Raw genomic sequence first — 17812 nt, forward strand, 5'->3', positions numbered from 1 at the left:
TTCTCTTTTAGTGAGCTTCATCCTAAGAGTTACCATATCTATAGAGTAGTGACTCTGGAGTACATTTAGATTGTCACATTAAATGGAAAGAAAAATAACTTTTAAGCGATATGTAGCATCAGATTTCAGAACTGGAAATCAGCTTTCTATAAACTGATCCAATCTCCTTTTGTCGGGCAAGACGTGGCAGTCAACTAGGACAACGTCCGAGGGCAGCAGGTAAGAGTAAAACCATAATTCATTCACATTTATGTGTTATTCTTTGATTCTCCACATTTTTCCAACAAAGATGTTCTTATACAAAGAACAAATTAAAATACAAACATACAAAGGGAAAAACAAAGCTATGAAAGAAATTGAGTGAGGTAACGAGGAGCTTACACTTGGGAATCAGATCCGAATTTGAATAGGGCTGTTTGTTATTGGTTTGGTAACATCAGACAAGACATGTAACCTTTCAGTTTCCTCATTTGGAAAATTAGATTTTTTTTTTTTTGAGGATTAAATAAAGCAATACATTTAAGACACTTATCCTGGTGGCAAGAAATAGTAAATACCCAAAAAATATTAGCTGAAAGTATATATAACAATATGTATGGGTTAACATACTTCTATGATAAGAGTATCAGATTCAGTTCTGAAATTCTTGACAGTCAAGGTGGAGAGGAAAACTGCAGCTACATGGAAAACACAAATAGAAATTCCTCCCACAGGGTTCTGGGAATATTGAGTACTGGAGTTGTTCATTTCCTTGACTCCAATACTAAATTTGTGAACTTGGACAAGTTATTTAACCTCTCTATCACACGTAAATGTATGACTTATCGTATGTTTACTTTTAGTTGCTTTTGATTTTACAAAAAGTTTGCTGAATGAAGTCTTTTGGGAATTGCCTTTGTCACTCAACACTATCCTACTGACTTGTTTATAACTAGTTCATTCACGTTCATTGCTGTGTAACATTCCATTGTATGATTATACCACAATTTATCCATTCTCCTGTTGATGGGTATTTAGGTTGTTCTTGGGGTTTTTGCTATTGTAAATGGCAGTGCTATAAAAATTCCTGTACAGGTCTCCTGGTATGCAGGTGCACTCCCCTCCAGTAACCTGCCCTGTAAATTCCAGCTGTCTCAACAGCCCCAAACTCCCACTCTCAGCCTCCTCCACGATATCACCACTGTTTGAGCTCCACTTTCCTGTACCATGATTGGGAATGTTCTCCCAGGCAGACAGACATGGTGAACCTGTGGTTCACCTTGTTTGTGTCTCTTCTCTCAAGTATCACAGTCTGCTTTGCCTGTTATCCACTTTGTGAAAACAGTTGCTGCGTATATTTTGTCCAGTTTTATGGTGGTTTAGGACAGCAGGATAAGTCCAATACTAATTACTATGTCATGGCCAGATATGGAAGTCTGTTCATCTCTATTTTCTATGGAAAGTTTTAGTTTTGTTTTGGGCACTTAATCATTAATATGGCTAGAGTTTATTTGCTCATATCAAAAGCCCAAGAGAAATTTCATTTAAAGATAATTTAAAGAATACACTATCTTAGATATTCTTTAAGATGCACTTAATTCTATCTAAGGGGTTAAATTAGACCACTGAAAACTGCATTCTACACATGCTATATGAATGGTGTGAGGTAGAGATAACAATTTATTTCCTTATGGATAACCATTTCACCCCCAGTTTAAGAAGATTAACTTCTGAGCTTCATTTCTTCACTTAATGATATCTCATATATGAAACATAGGTACCTATGCATGTAGCCTTTATAGAAGGTCTGCAGTGTAGCTGTCTTAATTCTTCCGATTAAAGACCGATTTTAAGACTTTAAAACCAGATAATAGCTAACATTTATATTACCCTGAATTTTTATGCAGGAACTATTCTAAGCACTTTACGTTAACTCATTCAATCCTAATGACAATCCTATGAAATAGTCACTATTATTCTCCCCACTTTACAGATGAGGAAACTGAGGCATAGAGCTTAAATAACTTGCCTAAGGTCATACAATTTGTAGTGGAATAGAGATTCGAATACAGACAAGTACACCATACTATACTACTCTTCAGATGAGCAGATTGCAACACCATTCTATTATGAAAATTAAGGAACCCTTCAGCCCACCTCTGCTCAGATGTGGGCCCTAGGCCTGATTCACTTAGAAAACAAATCCACCAACCTCAATCATGCGCATTTCAAAATCTTAAAAATGAGAATTGCAAAGCAATTATTGAATTTAGTTTAGAGATAGTCCTTCCTTTAATCTCTAATTCCAGGGATAGTGGTCCCCCTAAATCATTCTGACTTTTGTCCATTTTCTTGATTCTAATGAATAATATGCATTTTCATAGTCCTCAATACTTTTTAAAAGTGCTTTCACATGGATTAATTTTCACATACCCAAACTACAAGCCTACTGGTGTCTGGCTCAGGTCAGGTACTTGTCATGTTTTCCATTGAATTATAAGTGGATTCTTTTTTCTGTCCAGAAATGAAATATACTCCAAGATCCCCATGAAAGACTATCTGAAATAAGTGAGCTCCCATTTTCTCCAGTCTGGTGCTATGTTACTTTTTCAAATTTCTTAGGCACAGCAGCTGAGAATTGAAAGACATGACAATAGCCAAGTCAGTCAGTGGAGAGCAAGATTCCCAAATCAACACAGCCATATACTGGAATGTTAGCAGCCATATCGTCTTCTGAGATGTCACGTGTTGTGCCACAAGGTCCTATGGCCTATTTCTAACTTCATTTTGGTGGGCTTCCCTTCTCTTTACTCACTTGATCTGTTAGGTTGTAAACAATTTTGACTTAAAGAAATTTTTTATTTCAATAGGCAATTATATAGAATACACTGACAAGAAAGATATATGTTGCTGGGGTTGTTTTTTATAATTGGATAAATGACTTAAAAAAAAATTACTGGGGCCAGCCCGCTGGCGTAGCTGTTAAGTGTGTGCGCTCCGCTTGCATGGGCCCCAGGTTTGCCGGTTGGGATCCTGGGCGTGCACCAACGCACCGCTTGTCAAGCCATGCTGAGGTGGCATCCCATACAAAGTAGAGGAAGATGGGCACGGATGTTAGCCCAGAGCCAATCTTCCTCAGCAAAAAGAGGAGGATTGGCATCGGATGTTAGCTCAGGGCTAATCTTCCTCACACACACACACAAAAAAAAGACTATACATAAACAACCAGAGGTAAAAATAAACCTGTTTCCTTCCTACGGATAGGTAAACTCTGAGTAAGCACATACTAAGGAGAATTCTAACCAACACTCAAGCACATACTCAACCTAAAACCATGGTTTATGATATTTTAGTACTATGTTAATGTATCTTGTAAACAATAAAGTCAAATAATTATTTCAAATGTGTAGTGTTTAGATTTAGAAATGATTACAAATACTGAAAAAAACCATGGATTAAAATACAGTATTTTATTTTTTTCTCACCTAAAAAACAAGCAACCCAGAATTAAGATATACATAAACTTCTCAAATTTATCCCTAATAAAATTTTGAATATTTATACAATTTCTACAGAAACATACAGTGTATCAAAATCTGCATAAATCAAATTTATAAAATGTGTAGAAATGCATAGTGATATTATCAACTTACAAAGCGAGGACATGGGAATTATTTCCAAAGCAGCCTACAGTAGAAAATAGTCATTATGGCAGCAGCTTCTGATGTTTTTTGTGTTTGGTAAGGTTTCTGATTTCAACATATAGAATCACTTTCATAGAGTATCTTAATGAATTGCACAAATAACCATTTAAAATTTACATGCACAGTTTATGTGCCACCTTTCTTAGGCCTATGCATAGTTAAGAAGGTTATAATCTACTCAACAAGGAAAATGGAGTCTATTTGCAAACACACAAGTAAAGTACCAATTCTCTTAGTTTCTTTTTTATAGTTGATTTATTTTGTAATTATATAAGCATATAAATGTATTCTTTTTTAAACATCCCTAGAGATGAATGAAAGTTAAAATGGTTGATCACAGATCAGTAGCAAAATACAAATTGACAATTCAAAATTATAAATAAAACTTTGTTTTGGATGTTTAACTTTGACTCTCCAAATTTAAGAGTGAAGCTTGGAAGAAACAAATTTGTAGGCTTTTCTTTTAAACAAATGTAGTTTTTGTCTTTTTTAAGCTTTAATTAAAAATATTTCCCTCTAGCAGTAGTTTGTGAATTCCTTTCATTGTAATGATATCATGATTATAGGATCAAAAATGCTTAATTTATTTGCCATTCCCCACCTTATCACATTTTTTTAAAATTTTGCACTCAACATAGCATTTTAATCTTTTGGGTAATAAAAGACAATTTATTTAGAACTTAAAATCTAATTGACCACTTGCAGTATTTGGTTTTCCTATAGTAGATACTGTCTTAATAAATGTTTAACTTGAAACAAGTCTTCTTTTCAAAAACTGGAAAAATACTAATAGAAATATGCTTCCTAAAAAAAATTAAGAAACACTAGGAAACTAACACCTACTCTAAAAGAAAGGAGTTCATATTTGTTAATGAACTGTATTTTTAAATAGCCTTTTTTAAATTTTAAAAATGTGCAGGGAATTTCATTTGGATGAAGATACAAATGAAACATCCATTCACTCGTGGCGTCATAAGTTGCACAGCTTAGGTTATAATGCACAGGAGTTTTGTAAGGCTTAATCTAATATGGGCTTGGAAATTCTTACCTTGGTCAGGATGACCCTTTGATGTTTTTACAGTGGTGTTTTGTTGTTTTTGTTACCCCTGTTTCAAGGTTTCAAAACTGAGAATTATTTATAGTTTTCTATAGTGACAGGTACTGGAGAAAAGAAATCCTAAATGTAAGCGGACAATTTTTCTCTAGTTGGTAGATCCCCTTGCTATCAGAGGAGTTGGTATTGACAGACAGCCTTGGGAATGCCAGTAAGGGAGTTAATGCCATACAATCTTCAAACCCAATGGAATAGCCTTGGCATGTTCCATATTGTCATTTCTTTTTCAAGCCATACAACATTCAATTTCAGAGCAAATGGTAGCACATAAATTCATTTCTGAGTAGTAAAAGTATTCCTCACAAGGTGACAATTCCGTCATTACCATCCTATAAATTTCATTAAAAGCTCTTGAAATATATACTGAGAAATGAAAGAGGCACTAAATGTGTTGAAATTCACCTTTCAAAAAGCAGCATGACTGTGAAGGAAGGCCACCTTGGCTAATAACCTGTGGCAGTGCTTCAAAAGGATGTAAAATTAAATAAAGACACAACAGGTTGATAATCACCAAGTTATATATGAAAGTCTGGTACTCCAACCTTTTTTCAAGTGTGTTTAAAAAAAAAAAATCAAACTGCCTTTCAGACCCCTGAGTGTAATCCCAAAGAAGACAACAATGCTTTTAACTCTGTTCTAAATAAAACCGAGCTAAATGCACAAATTACCAACATCAGCTTAAAACAAAACAAAAAAAGATGTAAACATCTACAAGGTTTAAGGTAAAAGCAGTTTTGTAAACAGTAACTGCAGATGATAATGTTATCGTAAAATCACAGTTTATCTATGTCCTTCAAACTGATCAGGAGGTTCTGGGTTTGGAGCTGTACAGAGTTAATAATAGTTGCAGCAGGTTTCAGGCGGTTTTCAGTCCTGTATAAATTTATGTGTCAGTAGGTAGGTTATTGGTTTCTTTTCTTCTTTCTAAACACTATGGATGTTATTTATTTCCCACTTTTGAGTCGTTTTACTAGAGTCACAATTGGAGATGAATACTTGATGCAGGACCTCTGAGCGATCTAAGCACTTTCCTGAAGGAATGTGAGTAAATCTGTGCAAGTTCTGGAAAACACAGGAAAAAGAAGCTTTAATTTTGCACTGTTTTGATATCACTGACATTAGAAGAAGTCATTACCTGGCTTTCATAAGAAGATAATTCAAGCAAATTAGACAGGCTTAAACCAATCAGACCCAGACTTTGGATTTCTTTTGATTGTCCGTCTTTAAGTCCTTTTATTGTTAAGTCATGATGCACTGCTGGTACCTCAAATCCGATGTATACAAACCTAAATTCATCATCTTCCCCTCCAAACCTACTTCCCTAGCTCATATCCTGGCTAATGACAATACTAGCTTTCCAGTCCTTAGGATAGAGGCATCTCATGCTGTACTTTCCTTCCTTCATTCATATTGCAGCAATCATGTAGGACCGATAGTTATGCCTCTAGTATATATCCTTTTCCATCCCCACTGCAGCTGCTGTAGGTTAGCCCCCATTATCTGTTGTAGGTTTCTTCAGTGTAGTTCAGGGTTTCTCAGAGTATGGTGCTTAGACCAGCTAAGATTGGGTCTGTAAGGTCAAAATTCTTTTCATAACAATACAAAGATCCCATTTGCTTTTTTCATTGTATTGACATTTATACTGATGGTGTAAACACAATGGTGGGTAAAACTGCTGGGGTCTTAGCATAAATCAAGCAGTGACACAAAACTGTGCTAGTAGTCACATTCTTCATGGCCACGCTCAATTAAAAAAGAAAATGCCAGTTTCACTTAACAATGTCCTTGATGAAGCAGTAAAACTTATTAGTTTTATTAAATCTTGACCCTTGAGAATACTTTTTAAAATATTCTATAAGGGGCCGGCCCAGTGGCGTAGTAGTTAAGTTCGCGTGCTCCGCTTCGGCTGCCCAGGGTTCACAGGGTCAAATCCCGGGCTCGGACTTATGCACCATTCATCAAGCCATGCTGAGGTGGGGTCCCACATACAAAATAGAGGAAGATGGGCATGCATGTTAGCTCAGGACTAATCTTCCTTAGCAAAAAAAGAGGAAGATTGGCAAGGGATGTTAGCTCAGGACCAGTCTTCCTCATCAAAAAAAAAATTCTATAAGATAAAATGAGAAGTACACATAAAGCACTTCCGTATGGTGAAGTACAATGGTTATCTTGAGGGAAAGCACTTCCGCAGTTGTTTGACTTGAGAGTTGAACTAGCTGCTTTCTTCATGGAATGTCATTTTGACTTGAATGGACAACTCATAAACAAACTGATTATTCAAACTTGGAACTGAGTAGACATTTTCTTGAAAATGAAGCGACTGTTACTTCAAGAAAAACAAAAAAACAAAAAACACAAACCTGACAGTATTTGTTGCCATGATAAAATTTGAGTTTTCAAGCAAAAATCAGAGTTTTGGAAAACTTGTATCCACCACCATGAACTTGACAGCTTCACAATATTTAAAGACTTTTCTGATGAAATCAGTGGTTATAGTTGTGATTTTTGGCACTATATAATGAAATGTGTCCACATTTGGAAGATCTACACAATTTAGTGAACCAAAATTTTCCAAACGAGCAATGCATGATGTTACAAAAGCACATATAGGTAAAAGATCCATTCAAAGTGTAAGACAGACCAATGGATTTCAATGTAACATGGGACAAAAATGTTCACTGATATGGTTTCAGGTTCTATACATTGCAAATAACTTTTAAGAAACTACCACTTATCAAGTTGTGGTGTGGGACCAAAGAATAGCCACGATTCTCTGCAAAGGCTATTAAATTAACCCTCTTTTCCAACTGCATGTTTATGTGAGGCTGGATTTTCCTCAGACACTTCAACTAAAACAACATGGTGCAGCAAATTAAATGCAATGTATAAGAATCCAGCTGTCTTCTATTAAACTAGAGATTAAAAGGATTTGCAAAACTAAAAAACAATGCTCTTCTCACCTTTTTTTGAAAAAGTTATTTTTCATTAAAAGTATTATTTATATTAACATGTAATAGTTATTATTGTTACTTTTATATGAATTAATACATAAATACTTATAAATTTCTCAGATTTAATTTCCAATTTAGGAAATACTGTTAGCTATAACCTATATAAACAAAATCTGTCTAGGGAGAGTCTCAATACTTTTCAAGAGTGTAAAGGGAACCTAGAGATTGAAAAATTTTAGAACTCCTAATTGAGCTGATCTCCTTGCTTATCAGTTCATACTTCACAATGCTTCCAGAATTATTTTCCTAAAAGTATCCACTGTTTCCTATCACTGAGGAACACCTTAACTAATGTCAATCGCTCTCCAAAACTTACAAAATGAAGTTCAATGTTCTTTCATATGGAGTACAATTTAGGAATACCAAAGGAAATGTGATTCCTAGAACTCTACACACTTTCATGCTGTGCCTTTACTCACTCAGTTTTCTTATTTATCCTCCATGAAAAGCCTTTTTGTACTTCAAGACCTGGTACAACGTTACTTCCTATATGAAACTCATAAGAAATAATTCCTCCTATTAATCTCTCTTTTGCTGTCCTATGGTATTTTGTTTATTTTTATTTCTGCATTTTTTTCCTTCTCTGCCATTATGGTATGATGTGCGTTAGCTATTTTTTGAAGTCATCACATCCTTGGGCCCAGTGAATATTTGGTAATGTCTGATACACAAATGTATATTCAGTGCTGTGTCCTTTAAAATATCTAAAATATGTACATTCCATTTTTTATCCATTACTTCTTCATGGTGGCTTCTGGTCTGCTAGCCTTCTTTTACTATTTTACTAATATTGTTCTCACTGACTCCTATCATTTATTGCTATTAATTCATCTTTCTTTGTGGAAATAAATGCTCTGTTCTCCAGGGTTTATGTTAATCTTTTCCTTCCTAACTTGTTATAAGAGAAAATCAGCAACTGACACATAGTTACCACTTCACAGTAATTATCTATGAATGATGATAACCGGAAATATTAAGAATAATATCATCATTACATAACAAACAAGTGCTTGTATGACAGACAGGGTATGATAACGAACATCTGATGAGTAAAGAAAGCTGAGGGTTGCCAGGTTCTTTCAGTCTGGGGCAGCTTTCCCAACTTTTTGTTTCACAATAAATTGATTTGTTTTAGCCAAGTCTAGACTTTGAAAATAAATCCATTAATGTGTTGGAATCCTCAACTTGGCACAGACCTTTGCATGTTCACAGCTGAAACAGAAAAACTGCTCCCACAGAGTCAAGTGAATAACTAAATATGACCTCTAAAACAAGCAACAGGCAACAGTTATCCTGTTGTATTTAGCAAACAACAATGATAAGGAAGCTGTGAAGGACTAGAGTTCCAACAGCGTTATTTGTTTGTCTCTATCGCCACCTGGTGGACAACTTGAAATATAAACGCAATATTGGTTATGTTATATATGTCTTTTACTTTAATGAGTGACTCATTTAGATTTGAAAAATCAGATTTTGATATTAGAACAATGAGGTAATGACTGCCTCATGGAACACTGATTTTCCTGTGTTACTGAAATTAGCAGTGGGTCTTCATGGACATCTTGTGACCTCATTACATGACAATATTGCAACAGAGAATAAAAGTGATGTTTCATTAAGGAACAATGAGTCATTCAGTGCTCAGGAAAACAAATGACTAAATGAGAGGAAAATGCAAGTCAATTTGAATGCAGGTTTTAAGATTTATACATCTAAATTCCACATGATAGGTGTTATTAAAATGAAATAGCATATAATATTATTTCAGAAGTTGAAATGCAGAATACCTTGAAGTACTGCCATTCCTTAAATTCATTTAGATTACAGTGTGTAATCATAATTTTTGATCCATCGGGCCCCTTTGTCAAACACTGGTCATACTGCATGAGTTGATTAGCTTCGTTGATTCGGAAAAGCTATTAAAAAAAAAAGAAAAAATAAGAGAGGCACCTTCTTTGCTGATATACATTAAAAATATAAAACAAACTTAACTGCTGTAATTAAACTTAATGACTATCTGATTTTTCTGTAACTTAGAGAGGAATTATATTCATTTTGATGTTTGTGAAGACCCTTACTAACACTTAAAGAATTATGTTTTTTAGCCTCTTAGATATAGAATGGGTCATGAACACATATTTATTGTGTACCAACAATGTGAGCAAATGAAAATGTGGAAAGAGACCTGATAATGTTTCATAATCTAAATTGGATACAAGAAAAATACCCACATAAGGAAGTAAGAAAATGTATTAGTGAAATATACATTACTGGCTGTAACATTCCAGCTTATCAGGTAAAAAGTGTGGACTACTGAAAAATATTTGCAAATAAAATTGTTAGCGAGTTAAGCTTACACGCTTATAAACTCACACAAAAATATATTCTAATCTCTTATATTAGACATAAGTTCTAGATTCTGATTGCTTATGTAAAAACCGATATTGCTATTATCTCCCCTCAATTATGTAAATGTTTTAGCATTGTCACTTTTTTACAGAATGTTTTACTTTATCAAAACAAACAAAATTACCAAATTGAAAACCAAACTAAACCCTGTGATCAATAAGCCTGGCAGCTCTCAATGCAGACCAATTTAAACACAAAAGTATGGTTATTTACCTGATTCCCTCCCATCCTGTGGCAGGGTCCTAGTTCAACAAAGCCTCCATTTGTTTTTCCCATGCTGTCAATGCAGTAAACAGTTTCAAAGCCTCTGATCTAAAAAAACAAACAAAGAACTAAAAAGCAGGCAACAATTTAGTTTTTTTTTTTTTTTTTAAAGATTTTATTTATTTATTTTTTCCCCCAAAGCCCCAGTAGATTGTTGTGTGTCATAGCTGCACAGCCTTCTAGTTGCTGTATGTGGGACGCAGCCTCAGCATGGCCGGAGAAGTGGGGCGTCGGTGCGCGCCCAGGATCCGAACCGGGGCCGCCAGCAGCGGAGCGTGCGCACTTAACCGCTAAGCCACGGGGCCGGCCCAACAATTTAGTTTTTAATAAGCTCTAACATCAAAGTAAAAGAGTGTCATGTAAATGTTGCAGTTCACAGTGGAAATCTGAGTGTGTATAGTAACAGGTTATTATGGTTTTGTCAATCTTTGAGTAGTTTAGAGCACACCAGTCATCTCTGAAATCATTTATGGTCTTGAAGTCAACACTGGAATGGGCTCATTCCAACTAAGGGCATTGGCCTATCGATTTTGATAAGATACCACAGAAGAAAAAATAAAAAGATATCATTAAGTACAATTTCAGATTCATGATAATTCATGTGAATGAGAAGGAAATAGACTAAAGTTACCTAACCACATAACACACACTGGCCCTAGATGTCTAGACCAGACTGCATTTGTAAGGTAACTTGCCCACTTTCGGTGGCTGTCTCCAGGGGCCTACGGGGCAAAGGTTAGGGCAAATGGGTCAGGTAGTCAGACTTTCTCTGACTATGGATAATGTAGGTGAGAAGTAAACACAGGTTTCCATCTTTGGAATGCATATGTTGTATAAAAATAACCTTCTTCCTTTTGGGAAATACTATATATTTATATCTCAATTATAAATTACTATAGTATTTGGATAAAATGTTTTATTCATTCAATCAGTCAGCAAATACTGACTGAGCACCTAGGACGATAAGAGCTTGAGAAGATACAAAGAGAAGTCAGTCATGTTCCGGGACACTCATGTCTGTAGGAAGTCTGAGGGGTAAGCATCAGTCAGGATGGAGGGATGAGCATGTGGAGAAAGGAGCCTTTCACCCTGTCTGGAGGAACTCTGAAGACTGGGCCGAGGAGACAGCTTTTTAACTGGTAGGGGTCTACCCTGGAACGTGCAGGGAATGCTGAGCAATGAAGTGTACGGTGCAGGGGCCAGAATGGAGAGAGATTAAACTGAAGATGTATTCAGGGGTGAGGTTGTAAAGGGGGGACAGACAATTCATTCACTCACGCCTTTATTTACTCATCAAATATTAAGTGATATTGGTCAGGTATGTTGTAGGCTCTGATACACGAGTGAACAAAACAGATAAAGAACCTTGGCCCACCGAGCTACATTCCAGGGAGGAAAGACAGAATACAAGCAAAAAGCATAATAGATATGTTAGGAAGTGATTAGTGTCATGGAGAAAAGAAAAGCAAGTTAAGGGGCGGGGCGCTAGGAGTGTTTGAGGGACAGCAGGGTAGATCTCATTGAGAAGGTGACATTTGAGAAGAGGTGAGGTCTATATAAGAGTCAGCCATGCATGCAGAGGCTAACTTGGCTTTTCCAGGCAGGGGCAGAAGCATGCCTGCAGCAAGTCTGAGGACCAGCGAGGAGGCCAGTGGGGCTGGCGCGGAGTGAGGTCAGAGAGGAACGGGGCTGATTACGTAGGCCCTAGAGGCCACTGGGAAGGACTCGGCCCTCACTCTGAGTGAAAGGGGGTGTCACTGTGGGTTTCTAACAGAGGTAACATGACCTGACTCACATTTTAAAAAGATGACTCTGGCTGCTGTGTTTAGAACAGGCAAAGTTGGTCTCAGAGAGAGAGATATGGTGGCTTAGACCACAGCAAGAAAGGGTCAGATTCTGGAACTGGATGTGAAGTGTGAGAGAAGGAGAGGATTCAAAGAAGACTCCAAATTTTTGGCTTGAGCAATCAGCAAAGATGGGTTGGGGAGGGGAGACAGGGAGTTCAATTTTGAATTTGTTGACTTTGAAATGCTGATTAGATATTCAAGTGGAGGGATCAAGTAGGCAGCTGGATCAAGCAGGCAGCCCCTACTTGTCCAGGCTCTGGGAGACAGATTTGGGTTGAAGATAGAAATTTTCGCATCATGAGCACATAGATGGTTTTAAAGCCATAGGACTGGACAAGGTCATCAAGAGAATTCATTCCTTTTGTACAGAAGGCACTGGATTAATCAGGTGTTCTTGGAGATTAAGAGATAACCAAGATGTGGTCTGGACTCCCAGGGGCTTATGGTCTAATTGGGAGTTAAACGCAATTTGCTGTATTAGAACACAGAGGTGAGATAAGAGTATAGAAAAAAAAAGGCATTAAAACCAGAGATGCAGAGAGAGTAGCATAAGTGTTGGCTTCTCCTATTATTACCAAACTCTAAATGTTGGAATGCTTCAGGGATGGATCCCATCCACTTTTCTCTATCTATATTTTCTCCCGAGGTGATCTCATTCAGTCCCGTGAAACAGTCTACCTGCCCATGGCTCCAAACGTACAATGCCTCTTTTCTGGGCTTCAGTACTGCATAGCCTGAGATCTACTTAACAGTTCCACTTGGATGTCTAACGGGTACTTCCCATGTGCAGAACACCAATAGAGAACTTGCTATTCCCCGAACCCTCCCCACTCGTCCCCTCTACCAACTTCCCAATCTCTGCTGCCACCTAATTGGCTACTCAATTGAAAACCCAAACTAGTTATCTTGGCCCATATCCTTCACATACCAATCCATCAGTGATCTATCTCCAGATGAGTTATATATCTTAAATTTGTCTGCTTCTCTCCATCTCCATTTTCGACACCCTAGTCTAAGCCACCATCACTTCTCATTGGAACTACCTACTGGTTTCCAGTTAGGAAATCCAGTTAGGCATCCTTGTTTCTACTCTAAATCCTTACAGCAAAGTGATTAAAAACAAAAGCATAAATCGAATCATGTTACTTGTTTAAAACCCTCCCATGGCTTCCCACCACCCCTAGGATAAAGGCCTCTCTCCTCATTTAACCTCCTCTTTCCTGCCTATCAAACATGCAAAGCATTTCTTGCTTCAGAGCCTTCGAACTCACTCACCATTTTCTTTACTTGAACCACTCTTTCCTGGCTCTCTGATTTAATGGCTTTTTATCATTCAGATCTCAGATTAGATGTCACCTCCTCAGAGAAGCCCTCCTTACCCTGTCCCTAAGTCCTCTTGAGCACCATCTGTTTATTTCCTTCGTAGCCCTTACTACCATCTGTCATTGTCTGCTTTGTTTTCCGTTTTTCTCTCTCTTCCCAACGAGCACGCAAGTTCCCTGAGGAAAAGGACCTTGCTTGTCTTATGTCAAGAAGAGTGACTGGCACATAGTAGGCTCTCAGCCAATATTTGTTGAATACATAATTAAGCAAAGGCAAGTATACTTGAAAGTTCACAGCATGTTTAACACACCCACAAGGCAGCAGTATAAGGCACATGGGTGGGTGCAATCAGAAATGGGGTTACAAAGGCAAGTTTGAAGAAACAAAAAAATGACAACACAGATCAATGCCTTTGCCTGATCTTAATTATTTTCAGTTACCATTGATTAATTCATTCATTTGACAAGCATTGTTTAAGTGTTTATTGTATCTGGGGATCTCTGTGTTAGTCCCCCGGGACACAGCAGTGAACAAGGTCCTGAAGCACTTGAGAGACAGGCAATGCTGAGGGTTATGAGGACCTATGGAGAGACCCAGAACTCAGTCTTGTTGATGGAGTGCCGAAGAACAAAGAAAAGGCTTCTCAGCATTGGTATGCTATAAATCGAGAGCAATGGGATAAGTTGGGATTAGCCAAGAAAGGGAGTTGGAGTGAGGGGCAGGGGAGTGGCAGGAGCTGGAGAGAGTGGACAGTGTTCCAGAGTAGAGTCACGTGTGCAAAGGCTGAGAGGAGGGAACACGGTGGTCAGGCAGCGGGATAGTGGTACCTGTCTAGTGGAAAGGTGGGGGACGTACCAGACAGTTTTTACCTAAACTCTTCTCTGAGAATTCTTCTCTTTCACTCACACATTTCCATCTCTTTCTGCCTTCTCCCAAACTCGGTCTCCAAACACATAACTTTGAGATCTGAATATCAGCCAATACTTACTTCTCCCCAGTCGACGTTTTTGGGTGGCAGAGGGTAGTGTGAGGTGATATCATAAGCTATTTCTTCCATGAACCATTTGAAACTTTTGCAGTTGTGATCTTCTCGAAATTTCTTCAGCTCAGATATATCCCCATATGGTAATGCCTTTGATTCAGGACGACTAGCATAGAAGTAGTCTTTATACTCATCCCACCAGACCTCTACAACTCTAACATAATTCTGTGAAAAAGAAAGTTAATATCATTATGAAAAATAAAAATATTAGTAATGTCATAAATAGCCTATCTTAGACACATGAAATATGACCAACATATAACAAACTCATTTCAGTAGGACCTGATATTTAATTAAACAACAAATGCAAGCAAGCTAATGACTCTAATATTTCAATTGCAAAGAATAAAAATGTCATGCATGTTCAACTAAAAAGTGATAGACACAGAATCTGATTTCCCTGAACTGCAAGATCATACATTGTAAGAAAATGTCTCCTATCCTGCTTCCAGAGGAAGAAATTGAAGCACAGAGAGGGTTTAGGAGAGGCTGGCTGGACACTGGTGCTCCTTCTCCCAGAACAATCTCTTCCTGTTAGAATCACACTACTAGGATGTGTAGTGAAAAATCTCATTTCAGAAACCATCGTGGAAAACAATAGCTCTGTTTAATAAAACACATTTTTGCAGGTGGCTTTGTTGGTCTTGGTACAACTATACTAGAACCATTTTACTATAACCTAGAATTAACTGGATATTTTCCACAGTTGGTGCACTTTAAGAAAAAGCAACTAAAGAACAATACAGTAAGTTGACATTGTGATAAGTGACAAAGATCTAACTTTTAAGGAAGCATAGATGTATGTGACACATTTAGTGCATACTCAATCTTGTGCCTTGGTCTTCTACATCGCGTATCAGCCAACCTTCTCTTTAAAGGGCCAGAGAGTATGTATTTTTGGCTTAGTGTGCCATGCAGTTTCTGTTACAACTACTCAGCTCTGTTGCTGTAGTGAGAAAGCAGCCATAGACAACAAGCAAACACATGGGTGTGGCTGTGCTCCAAGGCAACTTTATTCACTAAAAAGGGCTAGATGTGGCCTATTGGCCATAGTCGCTGACCCCTGCCTGTTTATCAGGAGTAGGAACATCTACTGTTCAGATTAAGTATTTTCTAGGCTACAAGATAACTATCAAGGGGTGAACATGCTCCCAAAGGCATGTTGTAGCAAAGCCCATGGGTTCAAAAAGGTTTTAAGCAGCAGTATCCTAAAAAAAAGCACCCAGTATTATTGCTAAATATTTTGAATTCTTGCAAATCTACCCAAAATTAGACACGGTCTTCTTGATACTAACGAACATGAAGAATTGAGTGCACTCATATAAGGTTATAGCAACAAAAAGGAGCACTGAATTGTTTGGGATGGAGAGGGCCAGAGTGGCACCATGGAGAGGCGCTGGAGAGCTCAGTCTTGAAGGAGCGGTTACTTAGGTGGGAATGGTATTCAGGGCAAAGAGAAAAGCAAATGAAATATGATAATCATGGTGCATTTGGGGTCCTGAAAGAATTTTAACACAAGTGGAATGCAGGATTCACTGAGAGAAAACCTGCCTCAGTTTCCTGATTTTAAGATGAGAATAACTATAGTCTTTACAGTGTGTTGTGAAAATCAAGAAGTTAATCTATGGAAAGCATTTAGATTTGTGTCTGGTACGTACTAAGTGCTCAAAAAGTGTTAGCTATTATTAATATTATTATTCTTTTCTAGGGCTTCACATTTTATCCTTTAGTTGAGAGACATCAAAAGGTGTTAAGGAGGTAACAGACATCAGATTTAATTTTCAGGGGAATAATGCTGGTGATGAGTGGAGGGTGGACTGAAGGGGGTTGAACCTGATGGTAGAGACCAAGTGGGAGACTACTTCATATCCATGGGAGAGATCTGAGGACCTGCACTAAGCCCAGAAAGGAATAGATTTAAGAGATATGGACAAGGAAGAATCGTCAGGGCTTGGAAAGGCGGGTGGTGAGGGAGGAGGACAACCCTAACATCCCCCCTAAGGTTCATTCATGGGCAAACAGAATTCAGGAAAGGAATCGCTTTTGAGGAAAAGTTTAAAAGTTTAGCTTTGACTACGTTGAGTTTGAAATACCTGTGAGTCATCTAAGAGGATAATTCTAGAAGACAATTGACTATAAAGGTGTGAGTCTCAGAGAAGACAAAAGGGCTCAAGAAATAGACATGGGCCATTGGCACCCTGGTGGCTGAAGTGGACAATGCTGAAATTGGAGAAGGGAAAGAGCCTGGCACACCCTGCGCACTCACTAGGTGTATGCTGAATGTTACATTTATTGGGTAGTTTTATGACATCTACAGTTAATTTTAGAGTAGATAAGTATGTCCCTCTCATCTCTTTTCCTTTTCTTGGCAGCACAGACCTTCTTGAATCCAACTGACTTTTCATTATTCCTTTGTAATTGTGGATCTGACTCCAAGGGCCAGTTCTTTTCCTGCAATGTCCATCAGGCCTGGTGTTAATTTGGAGCTATCTTTGTTTCATTGTGGATCTTTTAATCTCATCCCCTATTGTAGCTGGGACTCCATTTGGCCATTTCTCAGATAATTTGCACAGTTAGAAAGCTGTGTAGGTTCTTAAAGCCTAGCCGTCTCTGCTTCTGTTATCTATTCCCTTTTGGGGAACTGTCTCAAGTTGCATCTGCAGCCAATAATAAACTTCCTTCTGCTTTTGACTCAGTTAAAAGGTCCACAAAATGAAGGGCATCAGAGTCATATGTTCTTAGAATTTATGAAAGCAGCCCAACCAAAGGAACTTCAAAGTCACTCAGTCAAGGAGAGAGCCTTCGTGCTCCTAGCAGTGGGACATTTGGCCCCTGTGTGAAGCTTTCCTGGTTTGTCCCTGGTTTGAAGGACAAAAGATATTAATCTTTTGCAAACACTGTTCAAAAATTTGATTTGGTTTACTACAAAAACTCCTAATATGACTACTTTAATTTTTTAAAACCAAACAAAAATAATATTTTCCTCATGTGTGAATAATAGACACTGGGATTTTCCTTTGAACTACTTTCTTACAGAGTGTCAGTCCTTTTTGAATTTATTTGAGATGTCTTTATGGAGAACACTCAATATAGGAATCTTACTCAGGATGAGATACAAT

At 37.6% G+C, this 17812-nt stretch overlaps 1 protein-coding gene across 4 annotated transcripts in view; it reads right to left on the reverse strand.

The window, feature by feature from the left end:
• Positions 1–3428: 3428 nt before the first annotated feature.
• The window catches only part of GALNT7 (polypeptide N-acetylgalactosaminyltransferase 7), a 144301-nt gene continuing 129917 nt past the window's right edge, over positions 3429–17812 (reverse strand). For all 4 annotated transcript variants that reach the window (XM_014789883.2, XM_087437421.1, XM_004433493.3 and 1 more), the window contains 4 exons: positions 14640–14858; positions 10431–10529; positions 9596–9724; positions 3429–5859 (listed from right to left, as the gene is read on the reverse strand). In XM_014789883.2, coding sequence (XP_014645369.1) covers positions 5722–5859; positions 9596–9724; positions 10431–10529; positions 14640–14858 — 585 coding nt within the window. In that variant the 3' untranslated portion in view covers positions 3429–5721. The remainder of the gene's footprint in view (positions 5860–9595; positions 9725–10430; positions 10530–14639; positions 14859–17812) is intronic.

Source organism: Ceratotherium simum, chromosome 12, assembly GCF_057802395.1.
Source record: "Ceratotherium simum simum isolate JZ-2026a chromosome 12, ASM5780239v1, whole genome shotgun sequence".
Lineage (NCBI taxonomy): Eukaryota > Metazoa > Chordata > Mammalia > Perissodactyla > Rhinocerotidae > Ceratotherium > Ceratotherium simum.